The 18,147-nt window shown below is 43.4% G+C and overlaps 1 protein-coding gene across 1 annotated transcript in view; it reads left to right on the top strand.

Annotated features, from left to right (window-relative positions):
* Positions 1–15,530, top strand: part of ankrd27 (ankyrin repeat domain 27 (VPS9 domain)) — a 28,259-nt gene extending 12,729 nt beyond the window's left edge. Inside the window, exons 9-28 of the mRNA XM_069686431.1 lie at positions 1,506–1,627; positions 2,971–3,049; positions 4,356–4,488; positions 4,581–4,673; positions 4,987–5,108; positions 7,195–7,277; positions 7,424–7,539; positions 8,324–8,416; positions 8,630–8,827; positions 9,761–9,820; positions 10,169–10,285; positions 10,500–10,544; positions 10,894–11,010; positions 11,137–11,331; positions 12,381–12,500; positions 12,624–12,797; positions 13,793–13,886; positions 13,997–14,075; positions 14,172–14,235; positions 14,549–15,530. Of these exons, the coding sequence (XP_069542532.1) occupies positions 1,506–1,627; positions 2,971–3,049; positions 4,356–4,488; positions 4,581–4,673; positions 4,987–5,108; positions 7,195–7,277; positions 7,424–7,539; positions 8,324–8,416; positions 8,630–8,827; positions 9,761–9,820; positions 10,169–10,285; positions 10,500–10,544; positions 10,894–11,010; positions 11,137–11,331; positions 12,381–12,500; positions 12,624–12,797; positions 13,793–13,886; positions 13,997–14,075; positions 14,172–14,235; positions 14,549–15,112 (2,668 nt within the window). The 3' untranslated portion in view covers positions 15,113–15,530. The remainder of the gene's footprint in view (positions 1–1,505; positions 1,628–2,970; positions 3,050–4,355; positions 4,489–4,580; positions 4,674–4,986; positions 5,109–7,194; positions 7,278–7,423; positions 7,540–8,323; positions 8,417–8,629; positions 8,828–9,760; positions 9,821–10,168; positions 10,286–10,499; positions 10,545–10,893; positions 11,011–11,136; positions 11,332–12,380; positions 12,501–12,623; positions 12,798–13,792; positions 13,887–13,996; positions 14,076–14,171; positions 14,236–14,548) is intronic.
* The last annotated feature ends 2,617 nt before the right edge of the window (positions 15,531–18,147 follow it).

The raw sequence follows: 18,147 nt of genomic DNA on the forward strand, positions 1-18,147 counted from the left end.
TTTTTTGGACCTCAAACATCGTTCTCATTGAAGGTTTTCACTGGTTTTCCTCTGAACATGGAATTAGTTTTTTTTCCATTCCAGCGTCTGTATTTATTCATCTTTTCTTCCTTTGTTCTGTCAAAGTCACCGTTCACTCACAGCTAAGCAGAGAACAGAGAAAGCTCTATAAAACAGGCTCTGAGAAAGAGCAGGATCTGATGCAACACAAGTTTATTGTGTACAGATGGTCAAATACAGCAACAAGCTCAGAGCTCCACCAAGGTGTAACTGCGCGCACTGTGCAGAGCTCTGGCCTTATATTCTCTGTGGTGGCCCCGCGTTCTGTGGAGCTTCTTACACTCTGTTACACCTCGTGTTGTAATCGGCATGTGCTCTGCTCATCTCTGAGTGTGAGTGGGATGATTTCTTCCTTCTTTTGTACTCTAATAGAGACGCACCTATCTGACTGTGGCTGACTAAACAGGAGCCTGACTCAGACCATTCATTATGCTTTTAAACACCCTGTTAACAGAATACATGCTTTTCACACAGAATATATAATCTTCACTCGGGTTACGTGATTTACTTCACACTAATATGTTTTTGTCAAAATTCCTTCAACACCGCTTTGCCTTCATTCTCCGACTGACCGCTGCTGGAGGATTAATCCCACCAGGGATTTTTTCCAGTATTTAAACTCGACAACAAGTTCTTAATACCACAGAATACTACAAATGCTGCAGGCTTTATAACTCGGGCTATAACCTGTTAGCTTGTGTTTTACGTCAGTGCTGCATTCAGCTGTACTCGCACGTTGAAGAAGGGCTTATGCATCTGCAAAAAAGCAGTTTGTAGTTCTGTCTCTCAAACGTCGGATTTAAGAGTGACAGTGAACACAACACCACTTAACTATGTGATAACGTCACATTAAAACAGATGAAGACATCCAATGCAGAAAAAAACGGCAGACAAATCGTCAGGTTTTAGCAGATAGATAAAAACACATTGTAGGCAAAAATAGAAAATGAATAACATTTGAAAAGAAATCAAATAAACCTAAAAGGAAAGTTGAAATTAAAATAAAAGGTCAAATGTCCTCGAAGGAGCTCAACAGATGTTTGCCTGGAGAAAAACTGGTGTTCAAAAAGTGTTAAATTCTTTAAAGAAAGGTCGACTATGACGTAAAACAAAAGTCATTTGTAATTAAATGTCTAAACATGAACAGCTGATATTATCCTTCAGGTGTTTAAATGTCAGATATTATGTGTAGATGTCTGGATCTCTCTGAGTAAACATTGAACAAAACATTAGCAACATGTTTTCCAGCGTTTTTCTGATGGTTTAATTGTTATCGCGAGTTGAAGCATGAAATCAGACCTTGTGATAAGTTGTTTTCATCGAACTCTGTAATTACGTTATCATTCATGATCCACTGTGACATATTTTTACTCCTCTCTTTCTCTCTCATCCCCAGATTAAAGCCTGATTTATAGTTGTCCACTGCTGTTTTTGTGTTTCTGCAGTATAAACTTGTCTCGAGCAAAGAGAGAGCTCAGTCAGCTCAACCAGCAGACCTCCCCCCTCCTCAAACTGCTCTGCCTGCGCAGAGTCGCCCTGACCGCCACACAGACCCCCAGACGCACAGGTACGTGTGAATTAATGTCTGTTAAACCTCATTATAAGGCTCAGAATAAAAGACGTCAGTCAAGATATAGGTCTTTGGACAGCTCTGAGTTCAGGGTTTTAGCCGTTGTTTATTCAGAGGAGCGTTAGTTTCCTAAAAACAATCTGAACTTTATATTTCCTTTTTTATCATTCTGGTGTTTTTATTTGGGCAATATTTTTACATATTTTGGAGGTTTAAATGACTTGTCGGTGAAAAAAGTTTTGGAGTCGCTGCAGTAGATGGCTTCAGACTGCAGCAGTAAAACAGACTGTAATGGCTGCAACATAATCCTTCAAGGAAATTTGCCCATCCACTAAAAGTTCTTGTTTTCAAGATTGTTATTCTAAGTGTGTGACGACATGACAGAAAGGATCCCTGCAGAGATAGACCTTTTTGTTACAGAGGAAGATGATTGTTTTAACCACACACAGACGTTACATCGCTCTCTGCACACACACCAGACTCCATTGACAAAAACAGTGATTTTACCTCGGGAGTTACTGGTCTACTGCTGCCTCGATTGGTAAGTCTGTTTGTGTTATTGGGTGACTCTGGGGTTTTAAATTGTTAGTTTAGATGCAGCACAATATGTGCATAGCAATCCTGACACAAAAAAACTAACAGATCGAGGCAGCAGTAGACCGATAACTCCCCAGATCTGTGAGGTAATATTACTGTTTTTTTTAATGGAGTCTGGTGTCTTTGAAGAGAGTGATGTAACAGCTGTTTCTGGTTAAAAATAAAGGGATCTTATTAAATTAGGGATCCTTTCTGTGATGTTGTCAGACACTTAGAATATCAATCTGAGCCTGTCAGTGGAAACAACAAGAACCTTTAGCGGACAGACTTCGATGTCGCAGCCGTTAAAGCAATCTAATGAAGCAATTCCAAACATTTCTGAAGCTATTAGTCATTTAGATGGTGAATTATGTGTAAAAAGAGCCCAGGTTAAAATTCCCATTAAGGGCTCTTCCTTAGATTGACCTCATCAGAGAGGAAGTGTGACTTATTCGGTGTGAGTCACCTCTGTGAACCGGCAAACTGAACTCCACGCGATCTCTGAGCCTCCTCTCGCTGTCTGTAATCAGATCAGCACTCAGGACAATACCCGCACTGTCCGCCTCTAATGTGTGTGTCCAGTTTGCTTTGGAAATCTAAACATACACACACACAACAACATCCCCGCTGTCAGTCTGCAGAGTGGTACGATCCACTCCTAATTAGTGTTTGTCAAGAGAATAATTTGGTCATTTGGTTTGGACAGGCAGAGTGTGTTTCTTGTGTCTTCAGTGTTTCTCCTAACTGTGTGTCTCCTTCCACAGTCAGTATAGAGGCCGTGTGTGCGGACGACCTGCTGTCTGTCATCCTCTATCTGCTGGTGAAGACGGAAATCCCAAACTGGTAAGCGGGGAAGGGGACTTACTGTGACCTTTGACCCTGTGGCTTGTGTGGAGGAAACAAAGAAGCTGATCTGTCATTTTTGGAGTATGTAAACATACAGTAGTGTCAGAAGTGTCAGAAGAGAGGGACAGAGGTCAAATTTAGTGACTGAAATTGACAGCGAGCAGCTCCCACCTGTCACTCAGAGAGGCCACGCCCCTAATGCTGCATCACTTTAAGCCTTGATATAATGTAAACAGGTGAGCTGTATAAAGATTCTCCCCGTACAGTTGTCATGAAGAGAGAAATGAGCTATAGAGACCCAAACTGTTTTTTGTACCAGGCTGTAAACATGTTTATTTCTGCTGTAAAGTTTAACATGGGGCTCTATGGGGACTGACTCACTGCTGGAGACAGCCTCAAGTGGACACCAGAGGAACTGCAGCTTTTACACTTCCATGTTGGCTTCATTTTTCAAAGGTTACTGTTTGGTTTTGACCCGATGATGGCGCTAGTGAAGTCAGCAGTTATTGCAGAACATCATGGGGGGAAAATGAATTGAAGTGAATGAATGAATGAATGGATCGAATTTTACAGAAATCCATCCATTAGTAACCGCAGCCTTGATCAGCTTCTTTGTTTTAATTATCGTGTTTTTTAAATACTTTGTTCAGATCCAACATACACAAGAACACAAACAAGCATAATGATCAAGTTAGGGAGAGACCAACACCTCTGGTTTTCTGTGGGTTTAAAAACTAACTGAACACAGGACTTTCTGGTCTGCCGCTGCCTTGATCGGTTCATTTGTTTGTGTTATTAGGTGACTTTGGTGTTTTAAATTGTCAGCACAATTTTTGCATTACACACACTGGCACAAAAATCCAACTGAACGAGGCAGCAGTAGACCAAGAACTCTCCTGATGTGTGAGGTAAAATTACAGCTTTTGTCAATGGAGTCTGGTGGCTTTGAAGGAAGTGCAGTAACAGCTATTTCTGGTTTAACAAAAAGGTCTATCTCTGTAGGGATCTTTTCTGTAATGTTGTCAGACACTTAAAATAAGAACCTTTGATCTGGTGCGTTAGTCCTCAAGGATTACATCGCAGCTATTACAGCCTGTTTCACTGCTGCAGGCTGAAGAAATCTAACGGAGCAATTCCTAAACTTTTTTTTACCTATTAGTCATTAAGACACCGAAACATGTTTTTAAAAAGTGCCCAGGTTTAAAAATAACATCATTTCCCTGTTACCACTTGTTGTTTGGTAGACATGAGTTTAATCAACGGGGATAACGTTGTTTTTTGTGTGTGACTTATTTGTCCTCAGGATGGCCAACCTGAGCTACATCAGGAACTTCTGCTTCAGCCACTCCAGCAAAGATGAACTCAGCTACTGCCTGAGCACCTTCGAGGCTGCAGTGGAGTACATCAACCTGGGGAAGCTGCAGGACACGCACCATGTGAGTCACACACATTCAGGAAGAAGACTTGTACCCTGTCGCTCCAGTGTTTCATGGTGTTTAGTCCATTGCTTCCTGTTTGTGTCCCTCAGGGTTCAGGTGAGCTGAATGACAAGGCCATGTTCAAGGAGAGGATGAGTCTGCTGTCTCAGAGCTCCGCCACGCCCATCCACTGTCTGTTTGAGGTGAGATCAGGAAACTAAATTTCCCTTCAGACGTCAGGTTATGCATTCAGAGATAAAAAGCAGGAGTCAAAAGGTACTTAACAGTAATCAATAGCACCGAATGATGAAGTTAATTTATAATAATTTAGTCCCACTGAGTTTATTGTAGACGTTTTCAGAAGGGTGTTGATGTTTCCTGATATGTGTCAGAACCTGATCTGGGGTCCTACGAGTGACTCAGCACTCATTTTAGGGGTCTAAACTTGCAATCAAGTGTAATCAATGTTCATTAATATGTGTGTGTGTGTGTGTGTGTGTGTGTGTGTGTGTGTAGCACATAGCGAATGGAAACGAAGCAGAGGTTGAGCGTCTGCTGAGTGAAGGAGAAAGCAACGAGGACGCCAGGATGTGTCATCCCCTCTGCTCCTGTGACCTCTGTGACCTCCAGCTGTCTGGGTCAGTGTTCAAATACACACACACACACACACACACACACACACACACACATATATATACACAGGAAATAAAATGTATAGATGAAGCTGCTTTAATCAACATTATTCTACTATTTTAGCTTATAATAAAAGCTTTATGAATCGTTCTGATGGCCCACAGATTGTTCAGGTATCCAGTAACGGATGTTCACTCAGACATGTCATTTACAAGCAAAGACTTGAATAAGAGCCAGTAAAGAGCATCACATAGAGCTTTCTCTGTGTGCGTCTCTGCACCACAGTCCCCACTGAGTCCAGCCTCCTATAAAGCGCTGAGCCAGCCTTTGTCTCCAGCTGCCTGGTGTCCTCGTCTGTCAGGCTGCCTCCCCAGCAGACCGCAGCATTAAACTTACCAACTTCTAAAACATCAGAAGACTTTAGCCTCCGCAGAAAAAAGAGCGGTTTCAGTAGAGGGCTTCAGACTGTCGACAGCCGTGGCCTGAGACATTATGTCTTCAGGTTGTCTGTCCGTCAGTCTGACAACTGAATGTCCTCAGACTAGTGAGATGATGCAGAGGTAATGCAGAAATCAGAAAAAAACATCTGTGTTGATTTGTGCAGAATGACTCCGTTGTTTACATAGTAGCATCCATAGTAGGAAACCAGGAAGACTGCCAGCAACGGACCCAAACTGGCCTGGCTGCTGTGATCCAGCTCTTGGCGACTGGTGTAGCTTGATTCCCAGCTCAACACAAATAGGTGTTTCTTGATCCTTCTACTTGAGCCAGAGAAATACTTGCTTTTACATATACGCATGATGGCTGCTATGCGTTCCCTTCATCTGTTAGGACCGTCGTCTGTGCACGTCCTCAAAGATTAACGCTACGCGTACGCGAGCTGCAGTCTGCACATGAGCAGTAGGGGCAGGGTAGAGGCAGAGGGGATGTGACAGGGTCGACACAGACCTTTACAGATAAGACGTCAACGTGGAAACCTGCAAAACTAAATGGGAGCGTTTCGTCCGTGCACGGAGGAACATGTTGGAGAGGCGGAGCCAAAAGCTGTCACTGTTTCTGCTGTGATCTCAGAATGATCATAACAGTCACCTCCTCGAGTGTCTCCATGTCTGTTGTTTACATCCTGCACATACAGTAGTTGCATACAGCCTGAGCTCTATGGTGCGCCCTCTAGAGGTATCCTGCAGTAACACACAGCTTAGCTGAGGTTAGCAGGCTGAAGGCATGCCGAGGTAAGCAGTACAGGTAGGACCGATCAGTCTGACAATGCCATAAAAAAAACTATGAATTGGTTTGATTGTGAAAGACTTGCTCTGGATAAAAACATGGCTACAACAAATGAGATCCAGAAAACAGGACCAACTGATAAAATGTCAAACGAGCTCCTTTCAAGCAGCGACAGGAGCTCATCACTGAAATGATGAAGTGGTGGTTGTTCTGCTGAGGTGTAAGAGTCTGCTGGCTCTGCAGAGAAACACAGAGAGGGACTTTCTCTGGTTGTACAACACTGCTTTACTCGTCATGCAGACACTGTCCAGGTGTGTTACTGAAACTCTCACTTCTGTTTTCATTTTTAACTCAAACTCATTTCCCTTTTTTCTCTTTTCTTTGTTACATCAGAGCTTTTAATTAAGAACAAGGAGAAGTTTGCTCTTTCACTTCCCACTTAAACACAGACACACGCATACTGTACAATGGGTGAACTGTGACTGCTGTTGAATTTTGAAACATTGTTCGTTTTCTAAGTTTCATTAACATTTCAATTTGTGAAATTTAAGCAGCTTGTACTTCCTTTTTATGTCTGTTAACTATTATGAATAATCTACGGTGGCCCACAGGGGACATAAGTCTATTTTGCATGTGAATACTTGACACCACTCTGAGAGAACTGTGAGCTGGGTGTGATTTTACACCTTTAAAGAGCATGAACAACATTTGACACAGAGCTCAGTTATTCTCAGTTGCTCCGAAGTTTTACAGAGATGGATCATTAAAGACGATTCATGATGAGACACAGAGCCGACGTGTGTCTGACAACACACGTCGGCTCTGTGTCTCACTGCTGCTGCGCTTGTTTGTTTCCTGCTGCAGGCGGCTGAACGACCCGTCCATCGTCACTCCGTTCTCCAGAGACGACCGCGGTTACACGCCGCTGCACGTCGCTGCCACCTGTGGTGAGTAGCTGGTCCCACACACACACACACACACACACACACACACACACACACACATAAAAGAATTGAAATATTCTCGGAGGATTTAAACCCTGACTTACATGGTAAAGTGTGTGTGTGTGTGTGTGTGTGTGTGTGTGTTTCAGGTCAGTCCCAGCTGATCGACCTGCTGGTGTGTAAAGGAGCTCCAGTGAACGCCACAGACTACCACGCCCTCACACCGCTGCATCTGGCCTGCCAGCGGGGATACCAGGGAGTCACCGTGAGAACACACACTTTAAATTTACAGAAACATGTTTTGAAGCAGCTTTGGTTTAAATAATTTCTGAAAAGAAAGAATGAAAGGGTGAGTTTGTAGCGTTGAACTTTCATTGGTTAGCTTTCATCATTTTACTGTTCTGTCTCAGTCTCACAGCTCTTATTGTGCCACTTTAATAACTCACTCAACACTACCTGCTCAGCGGCATACAGCAGCCTGAAACAGTTAGAGACTAGCTGGTAAATTTGAAGATGCATCTACAGTCAGGTAAATGTCATTTGCAGGAAGTCTCGTCACGGCTGCAGCCGTTCCAGCAGAAAAGTTACAAGGAGCAAAAGTCTAAGAGGATCTTCATGATGACAAATGAACATAAAATCGTCCAGTCACAATCAGGCGTGAGCTCTGGCAAAAAGATCAGTTCATTAACTACTTTTTAGGTTGCAGTTTTTCTTAATTATCCCAAAACTGACGAGATGAAGCGATGTGAGCCGTCCAGAACGAGCTTCAGGCGCACAACGCAGGATGTGAGGCTAAAACACTGTGTTTTTAGGGGGTCCCCTGGCAATAACTAAATGTTTTTGCCTTCAAGTTTAACATAAAAACTTAGAAGATGATGATAACGTCAAAGTTCTGCTGCCTCCAAGTGGCCAAAAATCAGTGACTACGTTTTATAAAACAGAGCAGATTCTCAGCATTTGAATGAAGATATTTACAGACGATGAAACATTAAAAGTTTATACAATATAAATATCATACTTTAATCACTGATCAGCTTTCTGTCCTCCAGCTGCTACTGCTGCACTACAAGGCCAACACAGAGGCTCAGGACAACAACGGCAACACACCGCTGAACCTCGCCTGCATGTACGGACACGAGGACGTACGTCAAACTCTCACTCTGTCTTCATTATACCCACTTCTCAGCACACGTCCTTAATGATCACAATAAGCAGGGGAACATTCCCACACGTTCGTAACTATTCATGTTATTTCTCTTTACTTTAATTAAAAGTTAGTATTCAGGGAATACTCACACTTTAAAAACGATTTTGAGATGCTGCTCGGCTCTGATGGCGTCCGTGTTGTGTGTCAGTGTGTGAAGGCCTTGGTGTACTACGACCTCCAAACGTGCCGGCTGGACCTGCAGAACGATAAAGGCGACACGGCGCTGCACATGGCGGCTCGCTGGGGCTACGAGGGAATCATCCAGGTGCTGCTGGAGAACGGAGCGAGCACGGACATCCTCAACAAGAACAAAGACTCGCCGCTGCAGTGTGCGCTCAACTCCAAGGTCAGAGGATGCTCTGTAACATGGTTGTACGTGAATTCATTTCACTTCTCAGATGGTTCTTGAGCCTCAGAAGGAAGTCGGATGCTGATTTTGAGTTCAAGGAAAAATCAAACTGGTTCTTTGTGCAGATGCTGGACCTTTGTGTTCAAGAGGAAGATGCTTTTTTGCAGCTGGAAAGTGACGTTACATTGCGCTCTTTAAAGCCACCAAACTAAAATTACTTTGCAGAACACGTGAGTTTCTGAACTACTGCTGCCTGAATCGGTTGGGTTTTTTTGTGGTGTTTTGGGTTTAAGTGTTTTTTTCTGATCCAACACAAAAACATCTTACGAAGGCAGCAGTCGACAGGCAGCTACTGTGTTCCTCCAGATAAAATGGCTGTTTTTATGAATGGAGTCTGGTGTGTTTGCAGAGAGCGATGTAACGTCTGTGTGTGGTTAAAACAATCATCTTCCTCTGTAACAAAAAGGTCTATCTCTGTAGGGATCCTTTCTGTCATGTTGTCACACACTTAGAAGAACAATCTGAGCCTGTCAGTGGAAACAACAAGAACTTTAAATGCACAGACTTTGATCTGGAGCAGCTGCCACCAAAGATTATGTTGCATCCATTAGATTAAAACATCTAAGTACTTCATCCCCTGCTGCTTATTTAAGCATGAATATTTAACTGTTATACCATCTGACAGAGCGAGTTACTTCAAGCTGCTGATCACCGATGACGAAATCAAAGGAATGTTTCAAATAAATAATTTTTTCTCTAATCTGATCAGCTGCTGTTTCAGGAGCTGAGGGGGGCTTGGTGTTCAGGTCGTGGGAACACAACAGGCTGATTGTCTTGGGCAGCATTCAGGCTGCAGAGAATCAGCTGAAACACCTCCAGCAGCCGCGTGCTCTGTGTGCTGATGTATTTTCTGTGCTTTACCTTTTGTAGATCCTCATGTTGCTGCAGTCGACTCAGAACGGCCACCAGCGCAGCGGCAGCGGGCTCGATGTGAGTCTGATCTGCTCTCTTGTCCTACACATGGTTTATTTAACAACTTCAACCAGACAGCAGGCTCATTACCAAAAGGTTCATTGTGCTTTTTTTGTGAAGGATCAGGGGCACTCACTTGTCAAACACTGCATAGGATCTTTCAAAGTAATATTGGCCTATGAAACCACGAGTGAGTGCATGTACAGGCAAAGTTCAGATGAATTCACGTCTCTGTTCCTCAGAATTAAAAATACTTCACATACCTATAGAAAGACATTTCTGCACTTGTACATGTTGTGTTTGGAGTCTCAACAAAAGCCCTGTACAGATGCATTTTTCCTTTCCTCTCTCTCCTCCTCCTCGCAGTCTCCCTCTCGCTCCCCTCAGGCCTCCGACTGCAGCAGCCGCCGCTCCTCCATCTCCAGCACCTCCTCTCTGAGCTCCGAGGTCAAACCAGAGACAGAGCGGGTCCGACACAGAGAGGTGACACAACAACCTCACCCTACAGGACACACTGAGCTCCACGCCTCCTAATTTACTAACACAACTTCAAGAAAGTGCGGCTCATAAAGGAGCCCCTTTCAAAGTAGTCCTGTAGTTCTGATACTGAAGCAGACGCACTTTAGTAATCTGACACTTTGTGTGTGTGTGTGTGTGTGTGTGTGTGTGTGTGTGTGTGTGTGTTTGTGATTGACAGGTGGAGAAGCTGCTGCGTGCCGTGGCAGATGGTGACGTAGAGATGGTAAGAACAACGTCACGTTTTCTCTCCATCTGAGCTAAAGACTGTGAGGAGTGGTAATGCAGAAGTGCCTAGAGTCACACAAACCTTAAAGCAGGGGAGGATTTAGGGCGGAGCTACCTGGGATTGCAATCCAAAAAGTTTCATGTTGTGCTTAAAGACACTCTGAGCGCTCGGTTTCAGGAAGTACATTATGTTTCGAGCCTAGTTATTGCTAGCCAAATTTAGCATCCAAATTGCTTATTATGGAAGCTTGTGCTAGCATTAGCTCATAACTTAGCATATGCGTCCTCTCGCTCCTCTTCAGATCCACCCTCTCTTCATCATTGCTGTGCTCTGTGTGTGTGTTCAGGTGCGTTACCTGTTGGAGTGGATGGATGAGGAGGAGGAGGATGAAGGAGAGCTTCGGTCTGAGGTTCTGCTCTGCCACCCGCTGTGTCAGTGTCCGAACTGCGCTCCCACTCAACAGGTCTGACAGCTGCCCAGGCAGAAATGTTTCACAGACGCACCTTAAAAACAATACGATCTGACTCTGTGTGTGTCTGTGTGTGTTTGTGTGTGTGTGTGTCCGTTTGTGTGCGTGCATGTGTTGCAGCTGTGTGTCCTGCAGGCCGGAGGTCTCAGCGTTAACAGCTGTAACGTTGACGGTTTCACGCCGCTCCACGTCGCCGCCCTGCACGGCCACGCTGGGCTGACCGGCCTGCTGATACGACACGGAGCCAACGTCAACGCCCGCACCAACCAGAGCGCCACCCCGCTGCACCTGGCCACGCAGAACAGCCACATCCAGGTAGGAGGGGAGCGGAGAGAGGAGGGTACAAATAAGGAAATAAGATGCTGTCAAGTAGATCATCACCCTACTTTTATTTAAAGTTTTAAAAATGTTTAAAGTCATTTAAACTAAACTTTGAAATAAAATGTAATGAATTAAAAAGTGCACTTGACAGCATCTGCCTGTCTCTGAACCACTATTACAGTCTAATTACTTGTTACCTTATCTACATAATAATGATTTAAATAATCCTAGCTATACTAAACTAACTGTTTTTAATTGATTTAATTAAGCCTTTAAATCCTCATGAAAAGAGTTCGATGAATGTGTGCAGAAGCAGCCTCGGAGCTTTCTGACTGTACTCTGACCAAACACATTTTCGTGTCACGCTCGTGATTAGAAAATAAAAACATTTACAGCTGCCCATTATGTAGAAGTTGGTCAACTAAAACCCTGATTGCTCTCTGAATTAAGAAGTTTGTGTTGATGCTGTTGCACGGCTAACTGGCGCCATCTGGTGGCCAAAAGGCAGCAGTGCAAAAAAAAGTTTAGGGTAGTAAGTCTGAATGAATTAGATTGAATGAAGTCGCAATCTAACAGGCACCGACCTGCTGCCACAAACACTCTCTAGAGCTTCACAAGTGGATTCATCCGCCGCGGAAAGTAGTCCTAAACAAATGCATTATCTCCTCTGAAATACTCACCACGTTTTAACAATTAAACTATAAATCTGTGAGCTGCTATTAGAGTTTTTCTTCTGCATCAGGAACCAATGAGCTTGAAGTCTCAGAGAAGGAAGTCAGGAAGTTTTGAGGGATTGATTTAAACAATTTTTGATAATAAATAAATTAATTTCATTGACTATCAAGAGTCAGAACAAAAATCTGACTGAACAGTTTCTAGTGGAAACTTTAAACTGACCTCAGCTTGATCTCAGTCGAGAAATCACTCCTCATCAGTCATTTATTTGTGTGTGTGTGTGTGTGTGTGTGTGTGTGTGTGTGTGTGTGTGTGCGTGTGCGTGCGTGCGTGCGTGCGTGTGTGTGTGTGTGTGTGTGCGTGTTTAGGTGGTGAGGATTCTGCTTGAGTGCAACGCCAAACTGAACAAGAAGGACCACTACGGAAACACGCCTCTGATACACGCCTGTCTCTGTGGGAACGTGGAGACAGCCACCACGCTGCTGCAGGTAAACACTCCACATGACGCTCGTCTGATTGCAGCATTTTTAATCGTCACAAACATTCAAAATCAAGATATTTGTAAGATGTAAGTAAATTAAATATACCTCGTGTTTGTCCTGTCTGTGCAGAGTAATGCTCTGGTGAACGTGGTGAACCTTCAGGGGAACACGGCCCTCCATGAGGCGGTGCGGGGCGGACACCAGGCGCTGGTGGAGCTGCTGCTGAGGGGCGGAGCCTCGCCCGGCATCAGGAACAAGAGGCAGAGGACGCCGCTGGACTGCGCCTACGAACTGGGCGGCAAGGTGGGAGTGAACACACAGCAGGGTCACTGAAGACTACTAAGAACCTTTAACAACCTGTCAATACCTTTTCTGTGTATTGAGCACAACTTGTATTCCATAATGGACACGACTTTTCGAAGGGTTTGTGGCATTAAAGAGGCTGAAAATGAGGGTCGGTCAGGGGGCAGATTATGGAGGCACACTGGGCGTCATGCAGGAACTCAAACAAACAGATAACAGATTTTTAATTTTCGAAAAAGCGGCTGATTATTTTCAAGATTTATTGTTTATATCACAAAGTTAATTTTGCTCATCAGTTTCCCTAAAGTCAAAGTCTAGGACCTTTTTGTTACAGGGGAACCAGAAACTGCTGTTACAGCGCTCTCTTCAAAGCCACCAGACTCCACTGACAAAAACAGTAATTTTACATCACAGAACAGGAGAGTTGCTGATCTACCTCTGCCTTGATTGGTTAGTTTTTTCTGGTGGTATCATGTTGTGTTTTTCCAAACTAACCTTTTGAAACACCCAAGTCACACAACAACACAAATAAAGTAACCAATCATGGCAACAGCAGACCAGCAGCTCCTGTGTTCTGCAGAAGTAAAATCACTGTTTTCATCAATGGAGTCTGGGGGCTTTGAAGAGAGCGATGTAACAGCTGTTTCTGGTTTCAAAAGAACATCGTCCTCTGTAACAAAAAGGTCTATCTCTGTAGGATCCTTTCTGTAATGTTGTCACACACTTTAATAACAATCTGAGCCTGTCAGTGGAAACAACAAGAACTTTTGTTGTTTATATTAAAGATCAAATCTCAGGAATTCACACCTTAGCATATAGAAGTGGCTTTCATTACGCTGAAACAAAAGGCTGAATGTTTGTGCAGTTAACTCAAATCTGAGTAAATTTCCTGTCAGGTTTGGTTACAGGAATACAACGCTCTGAAGGGTAAGGTTATGTTGTTCAGACATGTTGTTCCCTTTTGATCAGCTTTTTGAACTGCTGTCATCCTGCAGAACACAGAGATCCTGAGAGCTCTGCAGAAAGCGTCCGGACTTTCTCCTGATGCTGAACCGATCAAACTCCTCTCTGTGCCCAAAGGAGCTCTGGGTAACTTGCATCATAATCAGTTCATTAATCGTGAGAAAAACATTTGGCGCTGTCGAACAAATAGGTCCATAATCATGTTGCTTCAATCATTTCTGCTGTCGTCTCTGCAGCCCACTCGTTCGTCCAGCGCCTGAGGCTACAGGATCACGCTAACGGCAGGAGACAGAAGCTAGCTCAGTCCATCAGCAGGTAAACTCTCAGCAAGCTCTGACAGTCAGAGAACTGAAGATAAAACAAATGAGATCCTGTTAGAGTGAGGTCTTAACTGTGTTTCCTTTGATTCAGGGTGCAGCAGATGAAGAAAGGTTCTTCTGGTCCTCCCCCCAGGTGTTCAGCAAACATGAACCAGGTACGCTTTTGGCAGCTTCTCTCTCGATGTCCTAAAATAGAAATGTGAGTTAGTGAGTGTAAGAACAGTGTGTGAGACGTGTTGGACGGTCTGTTCGTCCAATAAAGCACACACACAGATTATCTGTCTGATATTTACATGAACAAATCTCCAAAAGGCTCCAACAGCACAAACACGGCCCAGAGGTTACGTTCAGTGACTGAGTTAGCTGAGGGGACACCTAGCAGACAGCTAGCAGCTCCCAGCTGTCACTCAAAGAGGCCACGCCCCTAATGCTGCATCACTTTAACTTGATCTTTTTTTTCTTCCCCAGGTGAATCCGGACAGGAGGAGGCTGAGGCGAGGGGACACAGTGGAGGTCAGCAGCCCCTCTGCGAGCCAGGTAGCGGGACCCCGACTGAGGGAACACCACCTGGTTCGCTGGCACACCCTGGACTCAGGTGAACACACACCGGAGGAGCCTGGGCCCACACACACTTCCAAAACAAGCAGTGTTCAGACGCACAGATGTAAAGCACAGCCTGACAGCAGTGAAACCCACTCCTCTGACTCTAACTGCAGCGAGACCTCACCTTCGTCGTCCTCTAACGCACCCTCACACTCACCTGAATCCTTCCCCGCACACACGTCCACTGATCACTCCGCTTCACACGACGACTCCGAGCCGCCTGAAGCCTACAGCCCGAGCCTCCGCCCTCTGAACGGGAAGTTAGAATCACCCGAAGACCAGACTGGCACAGAAAACGAGGCTTTTCAGTCCGAGAGCGAGGAGGGAGACTCCAGCTCCACAATCCAGACTGACGAAGGTCACCAGAGAGACGCCGACCAAGCGGGGGAGACAAACTACGGAGGCTCCACGGAGATGGAGATGTTGTGAGGAGCCGTGCAGAGATTATCAAGGACTCTGAACTGAAACAGACCGAGGCGTCTCCTTCCCTCAGCGTCAGACACCACATCAACACCAAACACCGGAGAGTTTTGGTTCCAGGCACAAGAAAATGAAAACAGAGGAGAAATACTTTTTTACATTTAGCATCAATGATAAAGTCAGCCTGTCAGTGTTGGTGCCAGCTGTGAGGAAATAAATCGAGAGCAACATTTTTGAACTTTTTTTTTCAACAATTTTCGACTTTGTTTCCAAAAAGATCCCAAAATTTAAACTCGACTAAACTCGACATTTTAACATTTGAATTTGTTCTCTACATTTTGACTTGACACCAGACATTTACGATTTGTTCTTAATATGTCAACTTTATTTTCAATATTTAGACTTCATACAAAACTTTTAATTTCAATATTTCAACATCATCAATTTTTTTATTTCTTTTTTTTATGACTTTTCAGTTTTTTTTAGACATTTCCACTTTAATTGAAGGATTTCGACTCTGATGTCTTTATTTCTGACATTTAAACTTTCGTTTCAACCTTTTGTTTGAAATTTGTTCTCTAAATTTCATCTTTTGGACTTTTGTGTTGAAATAACATTTTGACTGAAGGTTTGACTCTATTCTCAACATTTCTGTGTTTTATCTTCAACACATAATTTCTTTTTAAATATTTCTTTAATGTTGAAATTTAACTCTATTTTCTACAATTTAAACTTTTCAAATGTGTTGTCGACATTTTAACTTAATATTTGGAACATATTGACTGAAGGTTTGACTCTTAACACTTCAACCTTATTTACAGGATGTTGATCTTCTCTCGACATTTGATCTTTAGTTTTGACATTTTTACTTCATTCTCAACATTTTCACTTTTTTCCTGAACTGCAAAGTAGACAGAAGATCTTCCCCTTCACTTCTACATGGCCCTAAAACTCTCTGTTTGCCTAAAGGAGAAACACACAGTGACGTCACAGTTCTCTCGCTCACAGAGAGATTTCTACCGTTTCAACAGTTTTTAGTTAAAACATGAAGGCGAAACATTATCTCTGGTCACATGCAGACAGGGCTCATTGACCTCGGCTTTGGCACGCTGCTGTTACCGTCATTAAATCAACTTCCTGATAAGAGACGAAGAGACGAAGGCGTGTGGACAGAAGGAGAGAGGAAAGGACACTTCCTGATGTGATTCAGTGTTCGACCTGCAGACTGGAGTCTGCTGTTGTATGAAGGAGAGTCAGATTTCTGTGAACGCTGCATTTCACAGCAGGTGAATTAAAGTTTGTAACGATCACACACTGAAAAAGTCACATTTCAAAATGTCATTTTCAACTCAGCTTGACCTTTAAAGTAGACGACTGAAATAATCCATTAACAAAACCTGGAGTTTTTTTCAGTCAAATCTCTGCGCTTGTGTTTTTTAGCTCTGTCAGTTCACAGAGTGATGCAGGAGCTTTCATTGTTCACAAGCTTTTTACAAGCGGCCGAATGATCCGCGAGGCCTCCTCCTCTGCAGAACAAACAGAACCAGTGATTCAAACGGTTAAAAACACAGTGTCAAGTTGTAAGCTGGATCTCTTTGATGCTCTCTGGTGGAAAAAGGACGTCAGGAGAGGCTGCAGGCTGAGCGGCTGCTAGCTACGGTGTCCTTCAGCGTGCACAGTGTTTATTACCAGTCAAATGATCCCAAAAAAGGCTATTAAACCATAAAAACACTTAATTAAAAAAAAAAAAAAAAGTTAAAAATCTGGGTCACACCAGGCTTGAAGTGGGGCTCTGAGGACTACGAGCTGAGCTGTCTTTAACTTTAGCTCACTAGCTTACTAAAATTTTAATTCGGTTAAATGATAAAGTTAAAGGACAAAAGTCATTTCCTGGAAATGTTGGGAATGTCCGACTGACGGGGAAGCTTTTGGAAAACTCTGATCAACGTGCTTCTTGCCGGTAAAACACGAGGCTGGTGAAGGCCGACGGAGGAGTTGGTGTGGTGCTATCTGAAATAAAAGAACGAATAGTCAAAGCTAAAATCAAATCCATTGCAGCTGAGGAAATTGAGCACAATTCTGCACAAATGTTCTTAAACCTTCGTTTTATTTGTAGACATTGCACTCGGGCTGCACAATACACCGAAATATTATCAAGATCACAACACGGAAAAATCCACCATCCAATGGCCCAAGCTGCAGATTTTAAAGGTCAATGGTGCTGAAGTGGAGCCCTCATATCCTCACATTTTTGACCTCCATATTCAGCCTGAATCTGACGTGACACAAAACGAAACAGATTCAAGCCAGCAGTCAGTCTCCTCCTCCTCCTCCTCCTCCTCCTCCTCCTCCTCCTCCTCCTCCTCCTCCTCCTCTTTCTCCTCTCACCTGAGTTTGAAGCACTTTCACTCTTTCACAGAAGTAAAAAGGGATGCAAACTGATGTTGTTTTAGTTCACTGCTGTATCAATGTCGTAGCTTTAGTTTAGTTTTACATCACCAGACTGTAGCTCTGATTTTAGCACCAGACTTCATTTGAAAATCGGGGTGTTTTTGTTTGTTTTACTTGAATACTAAAGTTAGTTTTTGTGATAAAAAATGATTCACAGTTTGTTTAACATCCATTTATATTTAGTTAGAATATTTTATTCTATTCGTGAACCTTGTTGATGTTAGTGTGTTGTGTATGTAGGGAGGGGCAGCTTAATGGTAGAAAGTGTGTTTTCTCCGGACATAGATCGAGTTAAAGACGGCTGCTTTTACATATTTTAATTTCACATCACTGCAACTTATTTTGAAAATCTCACCAACAGATTTCAGACGGTTTCTCTTCCTTTCATCTGTTGATTTTAGTTTTTTTATCAGTGAAAATCAACTTGCAGAGACTTGAAATGCTGCAGAACCATAATCCATCGCAGGCAGTATCTATTGTTTTTCAGGAGAGGTCGATTGTTACCGCATTGAAGTCGTATATTGAAATGTATATATTTAGTTATTAAACCAGGAAATATCAAAATTCTGTTTTACCCTGAGTCTGCAGCAGCA

Source organism: Semicossyphus pulcher, unplaced genomic scaffold (genome assembly GCF_022749685.1).
Source record: "Semicossyphus pulcher isolate SPU_LCO1_2020_fin unplaced genomic scaffold, fSemPul1.0.p SCAF_8, whole genome shotgun sequence".
Taxonomy (NCBI): domain Eukaryota; kingdom Metazoa; phylum Chordata; class Actinopteri; order Labriformes; family Labridae; genus Semicossyphus; species Semicossyphus pulcher.